Source organism: Anguilla anguilla, chromosome 15 (genome assembly GCF_013347855.1).
Source record: "Anguilla anguilla isolate fAngAng1 chromosome 15, fAngAng1.pri, whole genome shotgun sequence".
In the NCBI taxonomy this organism is placed as follows: Eukaryota; Metazoa; Chordata; class Actinopteri; order Anguilliformes; family Anguillidae; genus Anguilla; species Anguilla anguilla.
In genome coordinates, this window is record NC_049215.1 from 9,206,223 (window position 1) to 9,231,558 (window position 25,336).

Below are 25,336 nucleotides of genomic sequence, written 5' to 3' on the forward strand. Positions count from 1 at the left end.
TTTCATTTCCTTTTCCACAGAAAGCTTCATTCAGGCATATAAAAATCAAAAATCAAAATCAAAAGAATAGTCATTACCATGTCTGCTGCTGACGGTCAACTGAGAGTCAGACCCGTCGAAACGCACACTTCCTACTGAAGAGAGTTCTACGTCCACCCAGTACAGGCGTTGGCTGAAATAATCGATTGCCAGCCCTGCAAGGAGAGTAAAATTAGGTTAACAAAAACCAATGTCTTCTTTCTCAGAGAAGCGCAAGGGATTTACAGACGGGTAGGATTGATTTAAAGAAAAATAACCAAGCTAATCATCTGAATTTAGACACTAGATCAAAACTGCACAGCCATCCTTTGTTGGAGCTCAGCGAGAAACATGACAGATTCAATATTAATCTAAGCGTCTTCTGGCTTCAAGGACAATTTCAAAACTACGACTGAAAACAAAATGGGACGACGTCCAAGGTTATTTTGGATACTGTTCAAAAATCCAGCCGAGTTTATTGCTGACTTTACATGATGCCTGAGGCAATACCCATAATGAGCAACAAATTTCTGTGAAGCTTGTGGAATGTGATGCAACCTGACTCAAAGGACACGACAAACACCTGTCCTCAACTGCACCGATGTAGGAGAGAATGCAACGGCTTTAGATGGGCATTAAAAAGGAAGAAAAAAAACACCTTCCTGTGAAACAGAAATCCAGCGTACGGCCGGGTGAAGTAGACCTGCTGTTCTCCGAGGCTCGTGTCATTGGCGGTGAAGGCGTTATGGCACTCCAATCAGCGCTAACGTGAGATTGCATTAGCTCCTTTAGCACGGGGGAGCAGCCTCCCGAAGGGCTCTACTGATGACACGATGACAAGCTGCATCTGGCCGCGTTCAGCTCCATTACTCCCCTCCTTGGCTTGTTGTAGAGAAAGCTCAGAACGCCCCGTTCTGCGGTTAACCCTGCGTTAACACAGCCTGCTAACCCAGGGCTAGTCCACCCAATTAACCCTGCATTAACGTAGCCTAACACAACCCACTAACCCAGGGCTAGCCCAACCAATTAACTCTGCATTAACACAGCCTGCTAACCCTGCGCTAGCCCAAACAATTAACCCTGCATTAACACAGCCTGCTAACCCTGCGCTAGCCCAACCAATTAACCCAGCATTAAAACAGCCTGGTGACCCTGCGCTAGTCCAACCAATTAACCCTGCATTAACACAGCCTAACACAGCCCCCTAACCTAGCCTGCTAACCCAGGGCTAGTCCACCCAATTAACCCTGCATTAACACAGCCTGCTAATCCAGGGCTAGTCCAACCAATTAATCCTGCATTAACACCCCCCCCCTAACCCAGCCTGCTAACCCTGCTCTAGTCCAACTAATTAACCCTGCATTAACACAGCCTGCTAACCCTGTGCTAGCCCAACCAATTAACCCTGCATTAACACAGCCTGCTAACCCTGCGCTAGCCCAACCAATTAACCCTGCATTAACATAGCCCAACACAGCCCCCTAACTCAGCCTGCTAACCCAGGGCTAGTCCACCCAATTAACCCTGCATTAACACAGCCTGCTAACCCGGGGCTAGTCCAACCAATTAACCCTGCATTAACATACCCCCCTCACCCAGCCCGCTAACCCTGCACTAGCCAAACCAATTAACCCTGCACTAACCCAGCTTGCTAACCCTGCGTTGACCCAGCCTGCTAGCCCTGTGCTAACCCTGCTAATCAACAGCGCCCTAGCCTAGCATGCTAACCCTGTTTTCACCCTGTGCTCTTTCTTTTCCCAGGGGTGGCGGTTACCTGTGGGCCTCCGAAGGTTCTTCTCCAGCAGGATCCGCCGCATAGAGCCATCCATGGCCGCCTCCTCAATGTGTGAGTGATCACCAATCACTGTCCAGTACATCATCCTGTAATGCACAGTACATCATCCTGTGACACATACATCATCCTGTAACGCAATACATCATCCTGTAAGTGTGTCACACAACCTCCCTCCCCAGGTCATCTCTGTGGGTGTGCTGTGGACAGCCAGTCAGCCTGCTCATTCATCTACTCTTCTAAAGACATGGCATAACTGTGTCCTCTAATTATGTAATCTAATAGTGCCCTGTGGCCACTGGCAATCGCTCAAAAATGGATGTTTCTGGGACAGAAAAGACACAATTATACCCAGATTAGTTTGGCAGGTGTCACAGCTTTAAGGTTGTTGGCAACCTGGAGCCTCATTTGAACTTGCAGAACAACGTACGGACAACCCAGCCTGCCCTTGCATTTTAAACCTGACCCCTAAGCATGCTGGGATGTCATTTCGTTAACGGATCACGTTGACTGAATCGCACTGGATTGGGGTTAACTACATCTTAATATATTTCTCTCTAATATAACAATTTACCGATGAACGGGACCGAAACCTCTGTTCCTACGCGAGTGTAGCACCCCTGCATCGTGACAGCATTTCACAGATAAGCTTGGCCCGCTACGCGGCTGAATAAACGCTGAGGCCTTGGACACGGCAGCCATAATGGAATCAGCGGGCTGATGGGGCACGCCCTGGAGAATGCCGGCAGCCGGGACTCAGTCGGTCTGTCCCTCGCTCGTGTCCATGTATCGGCTCCTTTGTTCACAGAAAAGCATTCGGGAAGTTCAGCAATCCCAAAATGAACGCACCGTTTCTTCTGCGAAGAAGAAAACCGAGAAAGTTGGACACGCTCGGAAGTCTGACATAACGCTTTAACTTTACTATGTTTAAGTCACAGGGGCTGTCAATAGAAACTGCTCAATGTTGCAGCCATGTTTTTTTTCAAGACAGCGCAACTTTCTTCCTCGTTGTTGATCCATTTTGCGGACAGGCACACAGGGAAGAATATCTAGGTGCAGCTTTTGCATCGGTGTGGAGTAAACCGCTTCGTTGCCATGTGGGGGGCGTGGGGGAACCAACGCTGGGGATTCTGGGGGCGGGCCGAGCGCCGGCGGTGGCGGAGACGTACCCGCGCAGCGGGTTGACGGCGATGGCGTAAGGCTCCCCCGCGATGTCCGTCAGCAGGCGAGTGCAGCTGGTGCCCCCCAGGCGCCCCACGTTAATTGAGTAGCGCAGCCGGGTCCAGTGGGCCGTGTAATAGCTGAACCAGTGCATCCGCGAGTGATCCGTCCAGTACACGTTCCCCGTCACCCAGTCGGCCGACACGTCCCGCGGCCGCCGAAAGTCTGGACACTGCAAGGACCAATCAGAGGAGGAGGTCTACAGCCGGTCGGTAACATTGCGTTCCAACAGAAAACAATACAGTCGTTCTATTAGTTCATCCAAACAGCTCTCTCTTTTTCCATTCTTCATCTCTCTTTCACACACACGCCCACACACACACACACACACACACACACACATCCAACCGACTCGCTTTCCCCGAAATCTTCATTGAAGTCGCACCGCAACGTCTTTAGGGGGCAGTGATGTTTTTCTCGCTTCCCATCACTCAAACCGAACCAATTACTGTCACCGCTGGTGTGAAGCCCGCCGCCCTCCCTTGTGTGTCAGGGTGGCGGAGACACAGCAAGGTGCGGCGAGCTAAAGACTGCTGCACCTACAGCTCATTTCACCCCTCTAATTCATGTGAAGTCTGAGATAATACAAATACAGCACTTCAAACTACTCCATCCAAAGAGTTACTCATAAATTCTTGGATATATTCATAGTCAGTTGCTTTTTAACCGTGACAGCTACATACCCCTCCATCCCCGACCGAAACAAAGAGCGGATTTATAAATTTAATCTTCGAGAACCCGACAGTGTAATATTACGCCACCAATTTACTGAACGGGCACAAGATAAATCGGGGCACAAGATAAATGCTTTTGCAGTTCCAAAGATAGCACCTTTATTTTGCCGTTTGATGAGATTTTATTTTGCTTTATTTTTTTCAAACACAAGAAACTCACCACCACTGATTTCCACTGCACTGCTATGGACTTAGCTCTTTAAACTTCTTAACCTCACTTTTTAAAAGTGATCTGAGAGCTGAGGAACTATTTCAGATTAAGCCTTGAGCCACCCTCGCCACGGGACATCACACCTATTGTTTTGCTGGAAGTTGCTCTAAGCAGGAAATGACACGTAGCCTCAGAGAAAATGATACCAACCGGGTGATCTAAACAGGTGATAATTGGCAATATGAACAATACACATCTAAATGTTGCACCCGAGGAAATAGATCAGACACTAATGTTAATGAATCCAATTCAATACTTAAAAATATTTTTATGCTTGTACCAAAATGATTTAAAAGTTATTTTCATCTCATAATTACTTTATTCCTTTGAAATTTGAGTGATAAAACTTTTAAAACTTCTGTCACAACAGGACCAGTAATGAAAATATGAAATTATGCCTTTAGCTTTTCAGGCTATTATTAAAATGAGAAAACCAGAGTCCCACTGAGAGCAGAGCAGCTGAAATATTAGTCACAGACGCAGATGACAATATAGCACCCCATTAATATGCTGCACCCCCTCTCCCCAAACACACACAGCAGATTTATGAATTTAATCTCAAAGAGCCCAATATTATACCGCCCAATTAATTATGTCATATGCAACTCACAACTTCATTTGATTTGGAATTGAAGAAAACACACACACTCACATTCATACTCATGCATGCACATTCAGCTTAATATTGAGCTATATTGTATGGTCAAAAATAATTTAATACATTTTTTTTAGGGAAAATATTCTGTATAACAAGTCATTTCTTTCCCAAAAATACATGCATTGCAATTATTCACACCCCAAATAATTAATTTAAATACATTTTTTGCATTAACATGACTCTTTTAAAAAATCGTTAACTGGCCCCAAAATGACTGTTTTGTAATGGCCACCTAAGTCTCTTGAACCTTGAAACTTGAACCAGATAAAAGATTTGTGGTTTGAATTGAAGAGCAGACCAAAGGATCGGAATGATAATGACTGGAGAAATGGTCAAAGATCCACCACTCCCCTCCAACCCCAAATATATTGCCCAATCTCAGAAAACACTATAGAAGAGGACTCAGTAGTGTTATCCTTGTGAAGGGAGGGCATAGGGAGGGAGGGGCATAAATAATTGTAACATATTTTTACACAAAAACAAGTCCACGGGACATTTTATTAGTATGAAATAATACAATTTGTTGAGCATGCATTATAACTCATTGCCCGTACCGTTTTTAGTTTTTTAAAATACAGCCTTTTTTTTTGCTCATTTTTCATCAAGGGTGTGAATAATTTTGGAGTGAATAATTTCTTTCCATACATGCATGCAATATGCAATGTGTATGCTTAATGAATTGGTTCTATAAACAACCAAAGGTACAATTTTCACAATTAATTCAAAAGTTACTTTCCACCATTTTCCAGGGATACTTACGATGATTCCACTATTAGTTTTAGACTGACTTCTGTCTAGGATGTCTTTGTAAAAAATTCCACCGGGATTAAACTGGGTAGCCCAGATAAACTTGTTTTCATGAAACATAGCGTCCATTCCAACGATTCGGGCATTGTCCTCGATGCGAGCTAGTTGTGTGTGTCCGTGGTTCTGGTTAAATGGATACACAAGACCTCGGATTTCAGTGTCATTAGCTATGCAGATCACTTCATCTTCCGGTCCTGCCCGTTGAGTCATTAATATGCAAAAAAAACGAAATGTGTCTAAATTCCATTTGGGGTTTAAAAACAACAATTTTACAGAGTTTCAAAGACAAATCTTTTCATCAGATATCACCATTAACAATTCACATGTATTCTTAATTTCAATCACTTCATACAACTATATAAACATTGTCTATGAAACCAAACGTACACATACAACACACGTGCAACTAAAGCAGTCAAATGCAAGTTGCATCAGTTCAAAGTAATATAGACACACATAAACAGAAATTGATATTTACTTTTACAACATGCATTAATAAAAGTATTCCATTTGACAAATTGCTCTGAAGTACACAAAATGAAAGTGGTTAAAAATGAGAACTCAAAGGAGTCGGTGTAAGTGTGTGACACTGGTAAAAATGTAAAATTCAATTTTTCTAAAGTACGTTGGAGGGAATATTTTGTGGTTTTATTCATGAAAGCTATGTGTATATTTCTGCTGTCATTTTAGGACACAAATATAACATCTAAAGAGATGTATTTAAGTACTTTTTTTTTTGACATAATAAAAGTGTCTTGGATGACAAAAACATGTTGCAGCAAAAATACTGTCAATAATATAATTTAATATTTCTTTTCTTTTTATTGAATTCTTGAATTGAAACTGTAGGTTTCATCATAGTAGAATAAGTGGGTCTTGACATAAAGACCAAGTCCCCTACAGGGGACAAAAATGAATTGACAGGTCTTAGGAGGTTATCAGTTCAAACGTGAGATCAGGTACTTACATTCAGCAAATAAAAATGTACTTAAGTGTCAGCACTTACACAGAGCCTATATACTAGTGTTAAGCAGTATTTACAATGAGAAATGCAATAATGCAAACAATATAGCATGTCCTTACCTTTTGCTACACAACTGCCATTGATTTGTTTAAAATTCTTCTCACATGTGCACTTAAAAGATCCCTTAGTATTAGTGCAGTAGTGAGAACACATTCCAAACTGCAGACATTCATTTACTTCTGTAGGAGAAAAGAGAAAAAGGTTTCAGCAACATAAAACAGCAGGTTTATTGCCATGAATGTGCACGGGGAAAGTGTCTATAAACGTGTTTAAAATGCGTAGTCTGACTTCGCAGCGTTCGTCTGTACAACGTACCCTTTGAACATCACAAGCCTGTCTGTGGAGAAATATTCTCAAGATCCCCTGAGCTCAGCATAAAATAAGTTCATACCTGTTCTAAAACTTCAGTGAGAGTGCACAGAAGACTTTCTTTTAGAATTGGACACTCAGTGCTGTTCAAATGTTACATCTCTGCCCTGCAATTATAGCGACAAGCTGGAAATGCCAACAGCACCAAACCAAGTATAAATATTAATATTAAGCACAGTTACGCAAAGGCAGGAAAGAGAATTCAGTCGAGTTTTTTGAAAAGTCAAGGACAGATTAATGTCAGACTCGACAACACGGACATTCGTTCAAGGATTTAGCGACGTTAGCAGATGATTCTGTAAAATGAAACCACTGTCCTTCATTTGAAGCTCTAATTGTCATCCGGTTAGCCTTGGGTTTACAGATTAAGAGCATCTGAAACGTGGCTACATTGCATTCCAATAGTCAAATCCTTTAATTGTAGGTGTTTTAACACCATTTCACTTCCACTCAGTAATTCAGCAGTGTCAAATCTTTGACCCATTTGTGAATGAGAAACTACAACCAAGAGCTCAAATGTGTTTAATTCCCTCATAGTAATGAGTATTAGCATGTTAGAAAGGACAGATCTGATGTAACTGAAATAATTATAGCTCGTCCGCTAACTGTAAATTATGTGCACGCAGGCACATATGAAGTCTCATAATAATATGAACACTTTGCAACTGAAATAATAACCATGAATTAACTAAAAGCTTAATTAATGCCTTGATGAAACCCTCAATTTGTATTCCCAGAGCTAAAATGGCTGTTTTGGTGGGTTGGGCTTCTTTAGAAGAAAAATAAGATAAATATTAGAGAGATCGTTAATTTGTATTGTGTCAAACACACACACACACGCACAAACACACCATGTTTACCAAATAAGGAAAATGTCCCCAATTGGTTTCTAGGTTCCCTCTTCGTGGATTTGTAATGACACTTTGTCCACAGTTAGACAGGTATACGAATACACACATAAATGCACACACACACACACACATACACACGCATGCATGCATGCAAGTACACACACATACCCACACCCAAAACACACACATTTAAGTTGACATACATTTATATAAATTACAAACAAAATGTGCGCAATTTTTCTCATATAACACATATCATTGCTTTGTTCCAGCTTTGCATCCAGTAAAGAATGTGTTACAGATCACAGATGGTAAAATATGATAGCAGAGCAAAAAGAGAAAATATTTATGCATGTTTATGCAACTGCACTGTTGGCCAAGGTGCACAACATTCATCGATGGTCTATCAGATTGAATCAACACTAGTCTTTTCTCTGATCTACAAATGAATGTGAGTGCAACTTTTTTCTTCTCAAACACAGTTACACGCAATGATTGTTGATCAGTGGGAGAAAGAAAAAACTCTTGCATTTCATTCTGAGTTCCTTTTAAGGATAATGTTCACCAAATTCAGGCAAAAGAATATTAAGCACAAATGGTGTTACAGTCTGTAACAACCTAATAACTTTCACTGAATAAATTAAGAGCTCAACTTGCTGTAACTACCTTTGTTTCTCTGAAAGCCTGAAGAGAGACATCAGCGTCCGTCGCCCCGTGAGAACACAACACCAGTGGCCAGTTCCCCAACAACCAAATAACTTTCACTGAATAAATGAAGAGCTCAACTTCCTGTAACTACCCTTGTTTCAGTGTTGATAGGGTGGCCATCAGTATCAGTGTATAAACCCTCATGCACACGTGGGAGAGAGCGGAAGTGTACGTTTGGGTCCAGGTAGAGGAGAATCCAGCGGCAGTGTTACTGTACCTGTGCACTGTCCGTTTGTCTGGTTTCTCTGAAAGCCCGGTTTGCACTGACAGACGGAACCCGTCCTCGTGTGGTTGCACACCGCGTCTTCTCCACACGGGTTTATCTTTCCTCTGCACACATCTTCAGTGAGGACTGGGAAGAGAAACACACACATTCACGGGACACAGGTTCTTTTTGACGTTGAATGGGATGCAGGAGGGCAACAGCATTCATCATGAAATATTTTGTATATACAGTCTGTCAGACATCTAATTCACCAACAGGGCGAGGGGTTGCAATTTCAGGTGTAAATTGTGTATCTGTATGTGTGTGCGTCTGCGTGTGAGTGTGTGTGGCTTTTGGCAGTGTGACAGGCTGTTTTCTGAAAGGGTTTAGTAATGGACTTGATGGCTTTTGGCCGTGTGACAGGCTATTTAAGGGTTTAGTAAAGGACTTGATGGCTTTTGGCCGTGTGACAAGCAGTTTTCTGAAAGGGTTTAGTAAAGGACTTGGTGGCTTTTGGGTGTATGACAGGCTGTTTTCAGAAAGGGTTTAGTAAAGGGCTTGATGGCTTTTGGCAGTGTGTCAGGCTGTTTTCTGAGAGGGTTTAGTTATGGACTTGATGGCTTTTGGCAGTGTGACAGGCTGTTTAAGGGTTTAGTAAAGGATTTGATGGCTTTTGGCCGTGTGACAGGCTGTTTAAGGGTTTAGTAAAGGACTTGATGGCTTTTGGCTGTGTCAGGCTGGTTTCTGAAAGGGTTACTCACAGGACTTGCAGTCCTGCTCGTCGGAGCCCCCGTCCCCGCAGTCATCAAAGAGATCGCACTGCAGCTGGCTGGGGATGCAGCGCTGGTCACTGCAGGTGAACTCTGCCTTCCCACAAGGCCTGGGTCTCCTGGACACGCCCACTAACACAGGCGAGAGAGACATCAGCGTCCGTCACCCCAAGAGATCACAACATCAGTGGCCAGTTCCCCAACAGGACCCAACATCAGTGGCCAGTTCCCCAACAGGACACAACATCAGTGGCCAGTTCAACGCAGAAAACCATGGTCATTCAAGGAAGAAACAGTCATGATTTATGTATAATGCTGTTTCACTGGTCAGCCTTCCTGCTTTTAAAACCCCACAAAAATTTAATGATTTGAAATGATAACTCACTTTAAATACTATTTTTTTAACCACAGGTGGCCTAATACTTCTGGCCTGAATTAGGCCAACAGCTGTTCTTAAAAACAAAACTGTCAAAGTAGAGAATAATTCTTAATAATGTATGAGTATTTATTGAATAACAAACCAAAGTGTAAACATTTTTTCCCCCATTTCTACCTACAATAACACAAAAAGATTAGTTTTACTTAAAAGCAACCTTGTACGTGGCTTTTCTCAAAATAGCCTCCTTTGGCTTTAATTACAATTAAACAAGTTATTGGAAGTCTATCCAATCATTTTGCAAAGAGGGAGGTGGGGGGGTGGGCAGGAGGTGGAGGGGTAATTAAATTGAGTGAAATCTTATCTACATTAAGTTTTATTAAAACCACAGGTAGCTTAATACCTTTAGCCTGTAGTGTGAGTAAAACAGGAATTAAAGTTACAAGAAATATGGCAAAGAAAGAGTTAGGCTTAAATGTGCAGAGCCAAGTAAACATATTTGTGGCAAGTTTATTCCCAGCGAGAAAGACATATTCCTTTTCTTGATTTGGCTCTGTACTCCACAATTTTAGATTTGTAATCAAGCAATTCACATGTAGAACTGAAGTGGGGGACTAAGCATAAAAACTGCTGTAATTTCTACATGGTGAAACCAAAGTGTATAAAAAATACCCTTAAACAAATGCTGAGAATGTTTTGATTACAATTCTAAAATTATGGAGCACAGAGCCAAATCAAGACAAATATGTCTTTGTCCCAAACATTTTTGAGCTCACTGTGTATATAGATATATATAGTTGTTAGAGCAGCTGTTAAAGGTGTCAGGCACTATACTTTTCAACTTCAAAAATGAATAATTTGCAATTAAAGGTGTAAAGGCAAAAGATGGTAAAAAAAAAAAAAATGAAAGTGCATTTTCATACTTTACTGGCTTATGCTAATCACAGGTGAGCACACATCTGTGACAGACAACCAAGCGTTCAGAGAGCTGAGAAGCCTGTCGCCTGCCTGAGGGAGCTGGGTGACAGCCACGCCGCTGTGACTGGAATGGCTGCTGAGCGCTTCCTCTGCCGAGCGCCATTTTCTGAGGCTTACCCGCACTCGCTTTCCTGTGTTTGAGCCGCGCGGTGAACCCGCGTGCCAGTGTTCCCAAAGCTGTGCTAACTGAAGCTACTGCAGGCAGTGTGCACAGAGTCTTCTATTCCCAAGGCTGTGCTAACTGACAGTACTGCAGGCAGTGTGCGCAGAGTCTTCTATTCCCAAGGCTGTGCTAACTGACAGTACTGCAGGCAGTGTGCGCAGAGTCTGCTGTTCCCAAAGCTGTGCTAACTGAAGCTACTGCAGGCAGTGTGCACAGTCTTCTATTCCCAAGGCTGTGCTAACTGACAGTACTGCAGGCAGTGTGCGCAGAGTCTGCTGTTCCCAAAGCTGTGCTAACTGACAGTACTGCAGGCAGTGTCCGCAGAGTTTGCTGTTCCCAAAGCTGTGCTAACTGACAGTACTGCAGGCAGTGTGCACAGAGTCTACTGTCCCCAGAGCTGTGCTAACTGACAGTACTGCAGGCAGTGTGCACAGAGTCTTCTATTCCCAAGGCTGTGCTAACTTACAGTACTGCAGGCAGTGTGCACAGTCTTCTATTCCCAAGGCTGTGCTAACTTACAGTACTGCAGGCAGTGTGCACAGAGTCTGCTGTCCACAAAGCTGTGCTAACAGACAGTACTGCAGGCAGTGTTCTCACCGCAGTCCTCTTCGTCTGAGCCGTCGCCGCAGTTGTCCACACCGTTGCACACCTGCTCGGTACGCAGGCACACCCGGTTGTTCCGGCACCTGTGCGGTCTCGTGGCAGGACACGCCAACTTTCCTGGGAGTTAGGAACCACACAGTCACTCCCTGATACCAACCTGAAATCACTTTCAGTCACAATAACTACCTTCGTAACTAATCAACGGCATTAGGTGTCTGCCAAAACAGAGGCTCTGTCTTAAAATATTGTGAGTGCAGTCTCCCTAGTTTACTGGTACTGAAACTCATACAACTTCGCAGAAAAGCAATCATCATTTTCTGATGTAATGCGTATGCTCATTCGCTCTGATTCACAAAAAGAAGTGAATATTTATTCAATCCCATTCCTGTATAAGAAATTAAAACAAATCAAAATCTCTAGAACATCTGCTGGTTTCAAGCATGTTATCCACAAAAGAAGGAGCAGGATAATAGGACCAACGGACTGTATATTAGTACCAATTGTGGGAAAAATCACCTTTTCTTTAATTACTGTGTATTAGATCCACAGATTTATTCTGACATATTTTGCATCATACAGAATGCCTCTGAGATTATTATTGTTATTACCGCAATCGGAATTCTCATAATAAAGAATTAGTACCTTATTGCGATGAGTATAAAATCAAGCATAAAAACTCCACAACAGTGGAAACTGCTTTCAGATTCACTGAACGTGCTCTGATTTCAGGCTACAGAAAAGCCACATTGATCGAAGCTCTCACGCTGGCTGAGACTGAACACTAATGCTCATGCTGGCTGAGACTGAACACTAATGCTCACGCTGGCTGAGACTGAACACTAATGCTCACACTGGCTGAGACTGAACACTAAATCAATGTGAAGACAGGCTAAAGTGCTTTGCAGCTCTGAACGCCCGACACGGCCTCTCGTACCGCACATCTCGGGGTCTTCGTCGGAGTTGTCTCCACAGTCGTCCTCTCCATCGCACACCCAGACCAGCAGCTTACACAGGGTGTTGTTGCAAATGAACTCGTCCGCACGGCACGAGTATGCACCTGCAACACACACAAATCCACTGTGTTAATGAGTATGCACCTGCAAACACACAAATCCACTGTGTTAATGAGTCTGCACCTGCAAACACACAAATCCACTGTGTTAATGAGTCTGCACCTGCAAACACACAAGGCCACTGTGTTAATGAGTATGCACCTGCAAACACACAAGGCCACTGTGTTAATGAGTATGCACCTGCAAACACACACAGCCACTGTGTTAATGAGTATGTGCCTACAAACACACAAAGCCCCTGTGTTAATGAGTATGCGCCTACAAACACACACAAGGCCCCTGTGTTAATGAGTATGCACCTACAAACACACAAGGCCACTGTGTTAATGAGTATGCACCTACAAACACACAAAACCACAGTGTTAATGAGTATATTACATTACATAACATTTCTTTGGCAGACACTTTTATCCCAAAGCGACAAACAATAAGCGCATACTGAAGGTCATTGGAACAACTACAAAACACAGGTCCATCAGCCTACAAACAGTTACCTCTCATTCTCCTAATAAAGAATTATTATCTTTTTGCGAAGAGCATAAAATCGAGCATTAAAACCCCAGATGTGCCTACAAACACATAAAGCCAATGTTAAAATAACGAACCAGATCACCCAATGATACTCAAACTCAAACAATCAAAAAAGACACCAAAACAGAACAATATATCTGGGTTACCAAGAGAACACGATCAATAAAAAAAGAAAATTGTAGAATGCAAAAAGGTGTTAAAAAAGGCTTGGACTTCGATGTGATGACAGCATAAACTTGGATATATTTTCTAAACCTGACTGCTGTGTCCTCAGAACCTGAGGTTTAACGTGAGGTTTAGGTTAAACCTGCTGCTTTACATGTTGTAACTAAGGTTACTGCTTAGATCATGTTAATATTTCAACATTTTAATATCTTTCACTTTGTACGTAATTATGTAGACAACTCAAATACAACTGTGAACCAAATGCAATATTGTGTAATTAAGTGTCATTAATAATTTTTAAAACCAGAGAGAGTTATTAATTAGGCCTGACAAACTGAATAGGTCTATTAGTAGAACCGTGTATGCGATACACAGTCTAGTTGGCTATTAGCCAATACACAGTGAAGTCTAGTGGGCTATTTGCCAATACAGCCTGAAGTCGAGTGGCCTATTGGCCAATACAGCCTGAAGTCTAGTGGCCTATTGGCCAATACAGCCTGAAGTCTAGTGGCCTATTAGCCAATACAGCCTGAAGTCTAGTGGCCTATTGGCCAATACAGCCTGAAGTCTAGTGGCCTATTGGCCAATACAGCCTGAAGTCTAGTGGCCTATATGGAAAAAGGATCCATGTACTTGCTTTCCTTGGTATGAAAGCAAACAGTAACATTATATATTATAATGGTGTATAATTTCCTGGAACTGGTTTCTCTTGACATGTCCTCAAACAGACATGTCCTTATGTCCTTATAGTATCAAGGACATTCTTTATTTTTCATTAGGAATGGGAGCTCCATTCTGACCAATGCCCCTACACCCCCCAAAAACAGCTCAAGTTCAAGCAAATGTCTCCAGATTCATTGCTTCATCCTACAGCAAGACAATGATCCCAAATATACTGCTAGAGCAACAAAAGAGCTTTTCAAAGTTAAAACCCCAAAAATTCTTCAACAATTCCAGTTGAACATCAGTTTCATATCCTGAAGAGAAAACTTAAGACAACTATCCCCCAAAACAAGCAAAAGCTGAAGAAGCCTGCAGTACAGGTCAGGCAGAGCACCACCAGAGAACATACTCAGCATCTGATAATGTCTAATGGGTCACAGATTTCAAGCAGTCATCGCATGCAAAGGATATGTGACAAAGTACAACTTTCATTCACATAACACTAATACGTCCAAAACATTATGAAGCCCTGAAATGAGGGGACCAGTAATAAAAAGTGCTGTAATGTCATCATGGTAAAAACAACATGTATTGAAATACCCATGAATAAAAATCAGAGAATCTGCACTTTAACCGCATACAAATTGTTTTGATTACAAATCTAAAATCGTAGACTACACACTCAAATCAATAAAAAAATGTGTGATTTTCCAGAACATTATAGAAGCTCAAAACTGGTTTAAAATTAATCGGCCCAACATATTGGCACTGTTATTTTCTTAGGCTATATTGGCGCTATCAGACAGTAATCACTATGTTTCCTTCCAGTACTTGCCAGTATAAATTTATCTGATGCAATTCTTGGGCTGGATAGTCACGAATGAAATTTATGTTCAGTACAAACTGTAAATATGGTTGTGGCGAGTTCCTTATAAATTTTCGGAAAGGATTATTATCTTTTGCTCTGGCTTAAATTACAAAAAGTTTTAGCCCATAGTTCCTGAGATTCTGAGGCACACTTTTGTACCTGCAGAGCAATCGTTTGCAGTTTTATTTCTCAGCACCAGGAATATGAATGCCTGCTCTATGCAAGCTTTCATAGCTCTTATAATAAATCTTCTATTGCTGCCATGGTTACTCTATTGGTTCAGACTTAGGCACTTTAAGGCTATTAGGAAGTTTTCTTAAACATTCATAAAGCACTATGGCCCGGATTTAATTAACACTTGGGTCCAAAAAATATATATATATGTGAAATAATAATCAAACTTTTGGAAAAAAATATGAGTAGACTTTAATTCGTTTTTCCTTGGTGCACTATAACAGGTACGTGGGAAAGCAATCCACTCTACCCTGTAGGACACCGCACTTCTAGTGCTGAAGTGCTATTCTGTGTTAGCATATCTCAGCTGGATAAGTGAATCAATGAAATGATCAAACTTTATTTATGTCACAATTCGTGCATAAGATGCAATTCCTAAGTGCTTAATTTAAAATCAGAATAAAACGCAAGATATAAAGCAGGTAAGTATGCATGTACAATGTTATAGCTCAGAGTACAGCCCATGGGACAGACGGAGTCTAAAACATGTCCGGCAAGCACTTTAAACATTTACAGACCAATAAATGGATCGTAAAATCAATTCTGAAACTTACAGGTAACCAGGGCAGGGCCTTTAATACATGCGCGGCTGAGTTTTGTGTAAATTGGAGTTTACCAATGGCTTTGTTGGGTAGACCAAAAAGAAGGGCGTTACAGTAATCAAGCCTGCTAAAGATAAAAGCCTGCATTAATCATCCTGAGAGATAAACAGCTGTACTCTATCAATATTTTTTAAGTGATAAAAAGCTGATTTTGTTATATTCCTGATGTCGGCAAAAAAAACTGAGATTAGAGTCCAGGATGACCCTGAGATTTTTTTTGCCTGGTGTCTCAAACTAAATGCCAAACTAATTTAGTCCTCAGCTTCTGTCTCTGAGCCTTCGCTCCAATGACTAGCACTTCTCTTGTCAGGATGGAGCTGGAGAAAGTTTTGAGCCTTCCGGTCCTGGAGAACATCAATGGGGCTTGTGTCATCGAGACTCAGCAATGCAGAGTTGGGTGTCATCAGGGTAACAGTGAAAACTTATGGCCTGTCCCCTGATGACACTGTCAAGGGGAATGATAATATTCACAAGTTTCTGTGGCACTGTAAAGCATGCAATCCTGACCTTAGACTATATTTTAAGCAAATTCACCGTCTTCCAAGACAGTAAAATACCGCCAGTCTTACCTCAGTTGGCGGGCATCCCCGTCATGACACGCGGTTAGTTTCCGATGGTTACACTCTCAGTCAAAGCCTTCATAATAGTCTTTTTCTTGTCTTGACTGTTCCAACAGGATCAAACATGTTTAATACTATCGTAAGTGCGATGTCTTTGTCTGACCTCAGCGTACTGGCAATGACGAGGCTGCAGCAGCAAACATGGCGATGCTGACCGAAAAGCGTCTCCTTGTTTCAGCCCAGACCACTGCGCACACACAAGTGTGGCGGTGGCCGAAAGCTGTCGCTGCAGCTCCGTAGCCCATTTCGTATACACAGTGCTGTCTCCCTCCTTTCCTTCGTCGTGTGAGATTCCGACAGGAAGAGGAGAGCTGAGATTTAAAAAATAAATCTCCAAAGGAATCCTCTTTGAGTCTTACAATGTGTGAAGCTGTATGATTCCCAGTCTTTGCAGAATTGCGCCTCTGAGACTAAAAACCCATGACTGATGACAGATTGTTCTTAAACGTGAGAGTATGTCAGACTGTAGTCAAGAGGTCTTCTAACGCCATGGTTACCAAACACCAGTCCATATACCAGCGCCAGTCCCAAGCAGTTACAGTTAGGCATTATATTACATTGCAGGCATTTAGCAGACAGTTTTATCCAGAGAATCGAACCTGTGACCTTTAGCGTACAAGACCAGCTCCTTACCCATTATACTACTCTGCCGCCCCGGGAGTCATAATGAAATGCATGATGTTGTTGCCCTTAGAATGTGTGGCGGTCCCTGAGACTTTGAGACTCAGATTTGGCCAGTCCACAGGCTGGAAAAGTTTGGGAACCACTGTTCTAATGCACAGGAGGAATAAAGCAATAATACAGCACAATAATATTGAATAATAACAATAAATTTAGGCTCTGCGTTACACTTAAACATCGCAAAGGCTAATATAACAAGCAGAGCACAATCAGGCTTCTACTTTTCTGATGTGTCCAATTCAATGAACAGCCTAGGGTCAGTAGTGGGTCACCCACAGGAAAGCACGGGCTATTGGCCTGGATTCAGTCACCTGGTCTCCTTGCAAAACAGCGTTCAAATTTAAAAAAAAACGCGTACCGTGGCTGCAGTTCTCCTCGTCGCTGTGGTCCACGCAGTCCTGAACATCATCACAGCGCCAGCGCAGCGGGATGCAGTGCGCGCGGTTCCGACACAGGAACTGGTCCTCCCCACACTCCCTAACACAGTCCACCTGCGCATGTGTACACAAAACACTGTGTAAGGGGATCATTCTCTAACACAGCCCACCTGCGCATGTGTACACAAAACACTGTGTAAGGGGATCATTCTCTAACACAGCCCACCTGCGCATGGGTACACAATACACTGTGTAAGGGGGGCATTCTCTAACATAGTCCACCTGTGCATGCGTACACGCAACACTGTGTAAGGGGGGCATTCTCTAACACAGTCAACCTGTGTATATGCAGCACTGTGGGGGAAAAGGAATTTCCCAGGGAATGGAGATTAGAGACGCCCAATTCCCACAAAGGTGTGTGCGTGTGTGTGTGTGTGTGTGCGTGTGTCTCTCAAGGGGACAAAATGTGCACAACGTGAATAATTGCTTAATTATGAGGTCTCTGTTCTTTAAATAGTTTCAAAATGCAATGAATAAGGAAATAAGGCATAATTAAATGCTAAAGTGTGCAATTGACATTGAAAGGAGATTATGATTTAAAATGAAGTGCATTCATCACCACTGCACTAAAAAAAAAAAAAAAAAACATAAAAGAGGACACCTAAGTAACAAGCTTATTCATGTAGCCATTGATGGAATGTTTCAAAGATTATAGCTAAAGGTCTTTTGATCGTGGATTTTATTTGGTTGTTAAGCTTGGTTCTTGATTTTTCTGTTAGGAATCTGGGTTTCTGCTTTCTCACTATCCAGAAACAATAACTCTTTGGATGGCATTCAGGCAAAGAACTTAAGTCCTTAACTGGAGTCCTGAACTTTTAATTTACTTTAGCGCTACATTTTTTATCTTCAGTTTCTACACTTTACCACAAAGTTTATTCAAGAAAAAATTTCATTAAAATTCTGCAAAAGAATTAAAAAAGAAAAAGTTATGCATCCTCTTTGCCACCTCATTTTGAGGCTATATTCTGCAACAGCAAAGCTATTCTCAATGTCCATGGCTACGAGGCTCTTAAAAGAAAAATTCCAGGCTAAAATACTTTGACAATTTATAATATGTATAATTCACATGTTGGCGATGTAAAATGCATCCCATGTCCTATTTTCAAGTTTTTGGAGTATATCACTTTTCCGCAGCTCAACTCAGGTTCTGTAGATGAAGTGACGTCACATGGTGATTGAGCCAAAGCAGGCACAGTGCAGTTTAATATGAGACTGTTTCTCTCTATTGCACCAACTGTAAGAATCAGATATTCATTTCTGACCCATAGGGACAACAAGTCAGGGGTTTTGCCTTGAATCCTTGCTAATGAAACGCTTTCTGCAGTAATCCCATAGACAGAAATCCATCATTTATCAGTGTTAATCGCAGTGGTCATCCACAGTTAAGTAAAGCTGAGAATTGGAGCAGATTTTCGCGGAGCAGAAGGATGAGGGCGTGGCGCTGACCTCGTCGGACCCGTCCTGGCAGTCGACCCGCCCGTCACACCTGAGGCCCGCCAGCACGCAGCCTCCGCCCGCGCAGTCGTACTCATTCAGGGAGCAGGAAGGGGCGACTGCAGCAGGGATTTCAAAAGAACACAGCTTCAGCACATACTCAGCTTCAGTATATACACAGAACACAGCTACAGCATATACACAGCTTCAGTACATTAACAGAACACAGCTTCATATATCAACAGAACACAGCCTCAGAATGTCAACAGAACACAGCTTCAGCATATCAACAGAACACAGCTTCAGCATATCAACTGAACACAGCCTCAGAATAGCTTCAGCATACACACAGCTTCAGTTTATCAACAGAACACAGTTTCCCACAATCAAAATATCTGGATGAGAATTCCAATTTCTGTCGGACATGTGCCCATCTCAAATCCTGCATTGGTCCTTACGAAGGCTCTAAAATGTATCATAACGCTTGTGAACACTTATTAATGATAATGTGTCATAACACTTGTGATTATCATTAATAAGTGTTCTCAGGTGCCAGTCCAATGGCACCGGTTATTCTGTCTGCAGGTACGCCTGTTGGCTGCTCTCTCCTGTCATAAGCCTGTTGTATAAACCCTGTGGAATGAATGCCTGTTTTAGAGTAAAACAGCTCAAGGCTAAACGACGATATTCAAAGCAATGATACCTAAAAATACATACTTTCACCCAGTAACAAGTGTCCCAAGTCTTGGAGTCAGATGAAACAAAAATGTGCCACTAGGTATTTAATGTAATGACATTAGCCAGAAGATCAACGTTTTGATTTGTTTCTTGGAGGAGGGCTTTGGCCCAATTAAATAAATTGGGAAATGGAGACATTTGGACACATCACACAGGCCTATCCAATTATAACAATATACACTGAAACTGTCCTCAGGTAACTCCTCATCTACCACTGCAGTGCACTAACAGAGATAGCATAGTGAAACAGCTCATATTAATCTCATACTTTAGAAGAAAAGAAAAGCTGGAGTCTTCTAAGACAGGATAAAATTAATTCATGAAAAGTTCTTATGATAAATTTCATAAATTCATGTGTTGAAGAGAAATGTGCCTTACAAATGGGTTTGCCCTGAGACTAAGCATGAAAAATAAAAGAAACCTGAGTACATCCGCACAAACGTGTCTTTGGATCTCCTTGCACAGTTTATTTATAAATAGTGTAATCCGTAAGTATTTGGACAGTGACATAATTTTTTGTTGTTTTGGCTCTGTACTCCATTGGATTTGAAATTGGTAAGGGGCAAACTGTCAGCTTTAATTTGTGGGCATTTACATCCATATTGGTTGAACCATTTTATACATGGTACCCCCATTTTTGGGGACCAAAAGTAATTGGTTTGGGTATGTATTCCTATCGATGGTTCACTGGTCTTTATTGATGATGCAACTGCTGACGGCAGCAGCAGGATGAATGCTGAAGTGTACTGAAGGACGGCATTGGACGGCACTGCATCTTTCAGCAGGACAATGAGCCCAAACATATGTACTGCGAAAACAACCAAGGAGTTTTCTCAGGGCTAAAAAGTAGAATGCTCTTGACTGGCTAAGTTCACCTGTTCTGAATTAAACTGAACATGTGTTACACTTGCTGAAGACAAGACTGAAGGCAAAAATCCCCCCAAACAAACAGGAACTGAAGACGGCTGCAGTACAGGCCTGGCAGACCATCATCAGGGACGATACCCAGCATCTGGTGATGGCTACGGCTCGCAGGCTTCAGGTAGTCATGAAATGCGAAGAATTTGTAACCACAAACTAAATATGATGACTTTATTTAAGATTATGTTAATTCGTAAAATGATTTTAAAGCCCAAAAATGGGGGAACTATGTATGAAAAGGGCTGTAATTCCAACATGGATCACCCAATATGAATGTAAATACCCCAAAATCAAAGCCGGCAGTCTGTATTAATTTACTATATTCTTTCAAATCCAAAGTGCTGGAGTACAGAGCCAAAACAACTGAAATTTTGTCACTGTCATAATACTTTTGCGTTTAGCTGTATATAGCATAACGCAATATTTGGCAATAGCCGTACTGGAAAAGCATATGCAAGTTCATCAAGCGGAATGGACTGTTGCCTGGAGACGGTGACTAAATCTGCCGTGTGCAACTACCTGTGCTGTGTGCTTCAGTTAGCCAACAGTTTCAGTTTGACCAATAATAACGGAGCTCCCATAACCCCGCACCTTCCTGTCCAAGTAACCGGATAGCCAGTGCACTGATCATATGAAAGTGTATTGTAAAACTGTAGGCCTATGTGGGAGAGAGTAAAGATTAGCGTGGGCTTGTTTGCATTTTACGTTCAAATTAGCATAATTGGCAACAAGCCAGAGTGATAACGCTAATTCTTATCTGTCAAGCTGAACATGAAGCAATTCCCATACTTACTGTAAGCAATATCAATAAACGAGAGATAAGAGATATATAATTCCTCCAGACGGCTGAGAAATGTTATTTAAAGGAAGGTATGGCACAGGCACTTCAACAACTGGCTTTCATTTACATTTTTTGTGCATTAAAGTGTAATGAATATATAAATTGCCTCCATATGAGTTATTTCTTAATTTAGTTATGGTGCAATATTTCACATTACATTATTCTTCTCTTATTTCTAAAACCAGAATATCCAATCCTCATGATTCTAACACGCATATAGTCTTATCACCATGATATTAATTTGCATACAGTCTGATCCCCATGATTTCAATTCTCATGCAGTCACATTCAAGTTAATCACCCTTGTGTTGGCCTTTCTAGTAAGAAAAGGCTTATAAACCAATCTTATTCCCCCCAGGTTCCCCTTGATCTGCATTTCCATGTGCTGCCAACGTAATAAAGAGAAACAGATAAATGACTTTACTTACCACAGAGAGGAAATGTATCACAGGAAAGTGTCTTTAACACCGAACAGTCATTACGGACAGGCTAAGTTTGTTAGACACTGAGATAGATTAATACATGAATAGATATGACAAAGGAAAAGCACAACATGCTCAAACAAGCACAGGCAGAGAGGGAGAGGAGCGCTGTAGCTAACAGAAGACAGACATGTCGGTTAGCCGCACGCGACACTAGCGGACGTGTAAAAAAACGCTCGCACCGCTGCTGTGGCAGTTGGTCTCGTCCTCCCCCGTCTTGCAGTCTTCCTGTCCGTCGCAGAGCCATTTGAGGGAGATGCACAGGTGGTTCAGGCACTGGAACTGGTCGTCTGAGCAGCGAGCCTCGCAGTCCTTCTGCAGACACGAGGAAAACGAGGCCTACAGTCAGCCAGCAGGGCACAGCCACGTTAAACTACAGACCTGTTACACGCCCTGAACAACCGACCAACTACAGACTGATCTGACTGATTGACTGTATTGGTCACTGTGAATCCTCTCCTGGGAAAAATCTAGTTATTCTATTTTATACAACAGTTAGTTCCGGTCGAGTAATTTGATTGGATCATAAGCATTCCAACAGTACTGATATACAGAACTGCAGCAGTGGAACTTTTTACTGTCATATATCACTCCACTTTTTTTAACATTTTAATTTATATGGTTGAAAGAAAAACCTATTTTTAAAAATGGAATCCTGAAAGAACTATACGTGTTGCCGGTGCCGAATAAATCACAAAATCATAATAATTGTCTCAATCATTACTTAATAAATAGCTTATAGGGTACTATAACTGCTGCATAAAAGCTATATTACACTTCAGGCTCAATTACAACCATCCTGATATGCAGTATAACAGCGTCAGCTCTCATGTGATACTGCTTAACTATTTTATTCTACTCTATTCTATTTTACTCATTTCTATTCTATTCTATTCTGTTCCCTGAGCTGGTCAGTGGGGAAGGGGCTCTCCATATTGAGTCTGGCTCCTCCCAGGGGGTCTCAGTAATGCTCTGCCCAGGGAGTTTCTCCTTGCCAGTGTTGCTTTACACTTGCTTTTGCGGGAACTGCGGGATAGTTTATGCTGAAAAACATACTGTGACAAATGCTTTGTGAAATTTGCTATGTAAATGGATTTTCGATTTGATTTGGTTTGATAAGACAGCTCTCCCGTATCCGTAAAAGCGAGCGTTGCAGTGCATTAGTTAAACGCTGCTAGCTCACGCAGTTCTCCCCACAGAAGGACAGTGGGATATGTGGAACGGCACTGTGTAATCGCTCACAGTTTTAATGAGAGGCCCCTTCCCTGCGTGATGGACATTAATCACCACAAGCTTAAACGACGTCACCAGAGGAGCGCCATTCACACGGTAGGCTGACTTCACACCTCCCGCTGGAGAGAGCCGGGCAAGGATTTCTCCCTCGATTGCTCACTTTTTGGGGGTTCAGGCCAGTTCTTTTTTGCCCAATTTCTTCTTATTTCCACTGTAAAGCGTCTTCGTGTCATTGTCTATGTAAAAATCCCTATACAAATAACACTGAATTGAACTGATTCGAATTATATGCATAATTTCACGGGGGTTTAAATAACAAACAATGAGTACTACAAAATACTTAAGTATTTGTCCATTGTACATTGATGAGCTGTTTTCTTACAGTATCCATGGAAATATAATTGCCTAATCAAAGCGTAAATACTGATACATTATATGCCATATTGGATGTGAGGGCCGCAGGTCAATCAGAAACGGACAGGGTGTTTTGTGTAACGCGGCAGCCGGCGAGCGCCAGCACCGGCGGGCGCTAGCCCACCAACCTCGTCCGAGTTGTCGGCGCAGTCGTAGTCTCCATCGCAGCGGAACCGGGCGGAGATGCACTCCCCGTCGGAGCAGACGAAGTCCTTGGAGGTGCAGGTTACCGGCTCTACACGTGAAAGAGCAGAAACGGAACTCACCACCAACATTCTCAACACAAAATCACACCCCTAAACTATGAATTGGTCTCAACCTTGTGGTGATTTATTTTGATTGACAAAATAACTGATATTTTCTTCAGTTTTAGTGCACAACCCAGCGTGTGGTGAAGGATACGTTTCTGACAGCTGACCTGCTTTGCAATGGCAGGTATGGGGCATTTGGTGGTTTGTAGCATAAAGCAAGAAAACGCACTTCACGTAACTCCAGAAGAAGAAGAAAGAAAGAAATGCTATGCCTCATTGTGAGGCTGTGCATTTGTATATTAACCGATTAGCCTTCAAAAACTGACCTTTACTATAATGGACAGAATGTTTTCCTGTGGCGTATGCAAACCGAAAACCCTCAAGGAAAGGCATACCGGCATACATTAAAAGGTGATATATATGCTTATGATAATGACTAAATGCTATAAAATCAATCTACTCATATGTACAGGCTCTGGAAAGCTCACTGTACAAGCTGTATTGGGGTTACCTGAAGTGTACTTTTTAGAGCTCTTATATCAGTCATTCTAAAGCCAACAGGTCACCAGAAACCTCTACAAGCATCTAAAACATCTTTCATCCGACGCAAAACCTGTCTGTGCCAATGGCAAACATACACTGGACCTAAAATACTATAGAAACTCCAGAAAGGGGAGTACCCCTTCAAAAACCTGCCTATTAGCTGAGTCAACTGGCAAATAATTCCTTTTTTTTGACTTTTTTGCCATGTCTCAAAAGATAATGAAAATGATAAGTTACAGTTTCAAAAATATATTTAATCATTTCAAATGATACACTTTAAATAAATAAGGTAAACAACCACATATGATAAACAAATGATAAACTACCACATACATTTACATATAAACAAAAACATTATAATTGCCAGTCTGAATAGCTTAATTCAGAATTAGCTACAGACTCACTGTTGCTTTTGCTTACTTGGATAATTAAAACATTTACTGCTAATGTGCAGTGAGACAATAAAGAGAAGCAGATTAGAGCAAAAATCTATTTAAACACCTGACCCCTCTCCGACAGCCACCCCCCACCCCTCCACAATTTCAGCACAAACGTGATCTTGCTGCAATATAATTTCGTTATATAAATCAGACTTCTGTTGAATTGTTGAAAATCACATTCTGATGGGTTTTTTTCCCTCCCATGCACAGACATTGGTGTCATTATTAGGGTCAGCAGTTTGCTTCCTGCTGGAATTTGAATTTGTACTTCAATGCTTATCCTCCAGGGGTCCCCACAGGCACTCCAACTGCACAGTCAGGTGTCTAATCGCACAATTGAGTGTCTAATTGGACATTTATAAAAACAATTTGTTGATCTAATATGGTGTCAGGAAGGAAGGTGAACACAGATGGAAGTTTCAACGCTATGAAAAGCATGTCTTTGAGCCAGTTCTTAAGTAAACAAACAAAAACCAGCAGACTCTTGGCTCTCCAGGACCAGGATTGAGTATCACTGCAGTAAAAAGAAAAATGCACCCACATAAAGCAGGGGCGTCCAATCTTATCTGAAACAGGCAGGTGTGGCTGCAGGTTTTTGTTTTAGTCCAGCACTAAAACGCCGGATCTTGATTAAAGTCTTGATTGAAGACCATGATTAGTTAATCAGTTGAATCACA

At 41.9% G+C, this 25,336-nt stretch overlaps 1 protein-coding gene across 4 annotated transcripts in view; it reads right to left on the reverse strand.

Moving 5' to 3' along the window:
* Positions 1-25,336, reverse strand: part of LOC118214493 (low-density lipoprotein receptor-related protein 1B-like) — a 457,936-nt gene that overhangs the window by 38,295 nt on the left and 394,305 nt on the right. For 3 of the 4 annotated variants that reach the window (XM_035394488.1, XM_035394487.1, XM_035394486.1), the window contains 13 exons: positions 23,554-23,660; positions 21,961-22,093; positions 18,809-18,915; positions 17,284-17,416; positions 12,423-12,545; positions 11,483-11,605; positions 9,360-9,500; positions 8,611-8,745; positions 6,525-6,644; positions 5,394-5,635; positions 2,980-3,203; positions 1,793-1,899; positions 78-194 (listed from right to left, as the gene is read on the reverse strand). In XM_035394488.1, the coding sequence (XP_035250379.1) occupies positions 78-194; positions 1,793-1,899; positions 2,980-3,203; positions 5,394-5,635; positions 6,525-6,644; positions 8,611-8,745; positions 9,360-9,500; positions 11,483-11,605; positions 12,423-12,545; positions 17,284-17,416; positions 18,809-18,915; positions 21,961-22,093; positions 23,554-23,660 (1,812 nt within the window). Of the gene's footprint in view, positions 1-77; positions 195-1,792; positions 1,900-2,979; positions 3,204-5,393; positions 5,636-6,524; positions 6,645-8,610; positions 8,746-9,359; positions 9,501-11,482; positions 11,606-12,422; positions 12,546-17,283; positions 17,417-18,808; positions 18,916-21,960; positions 22,094-23,553; positions 23,661-25,336 lie in introns of those variants that run through there. The other variant, XR_004762629.1, reaches the window with a different exon arrangement.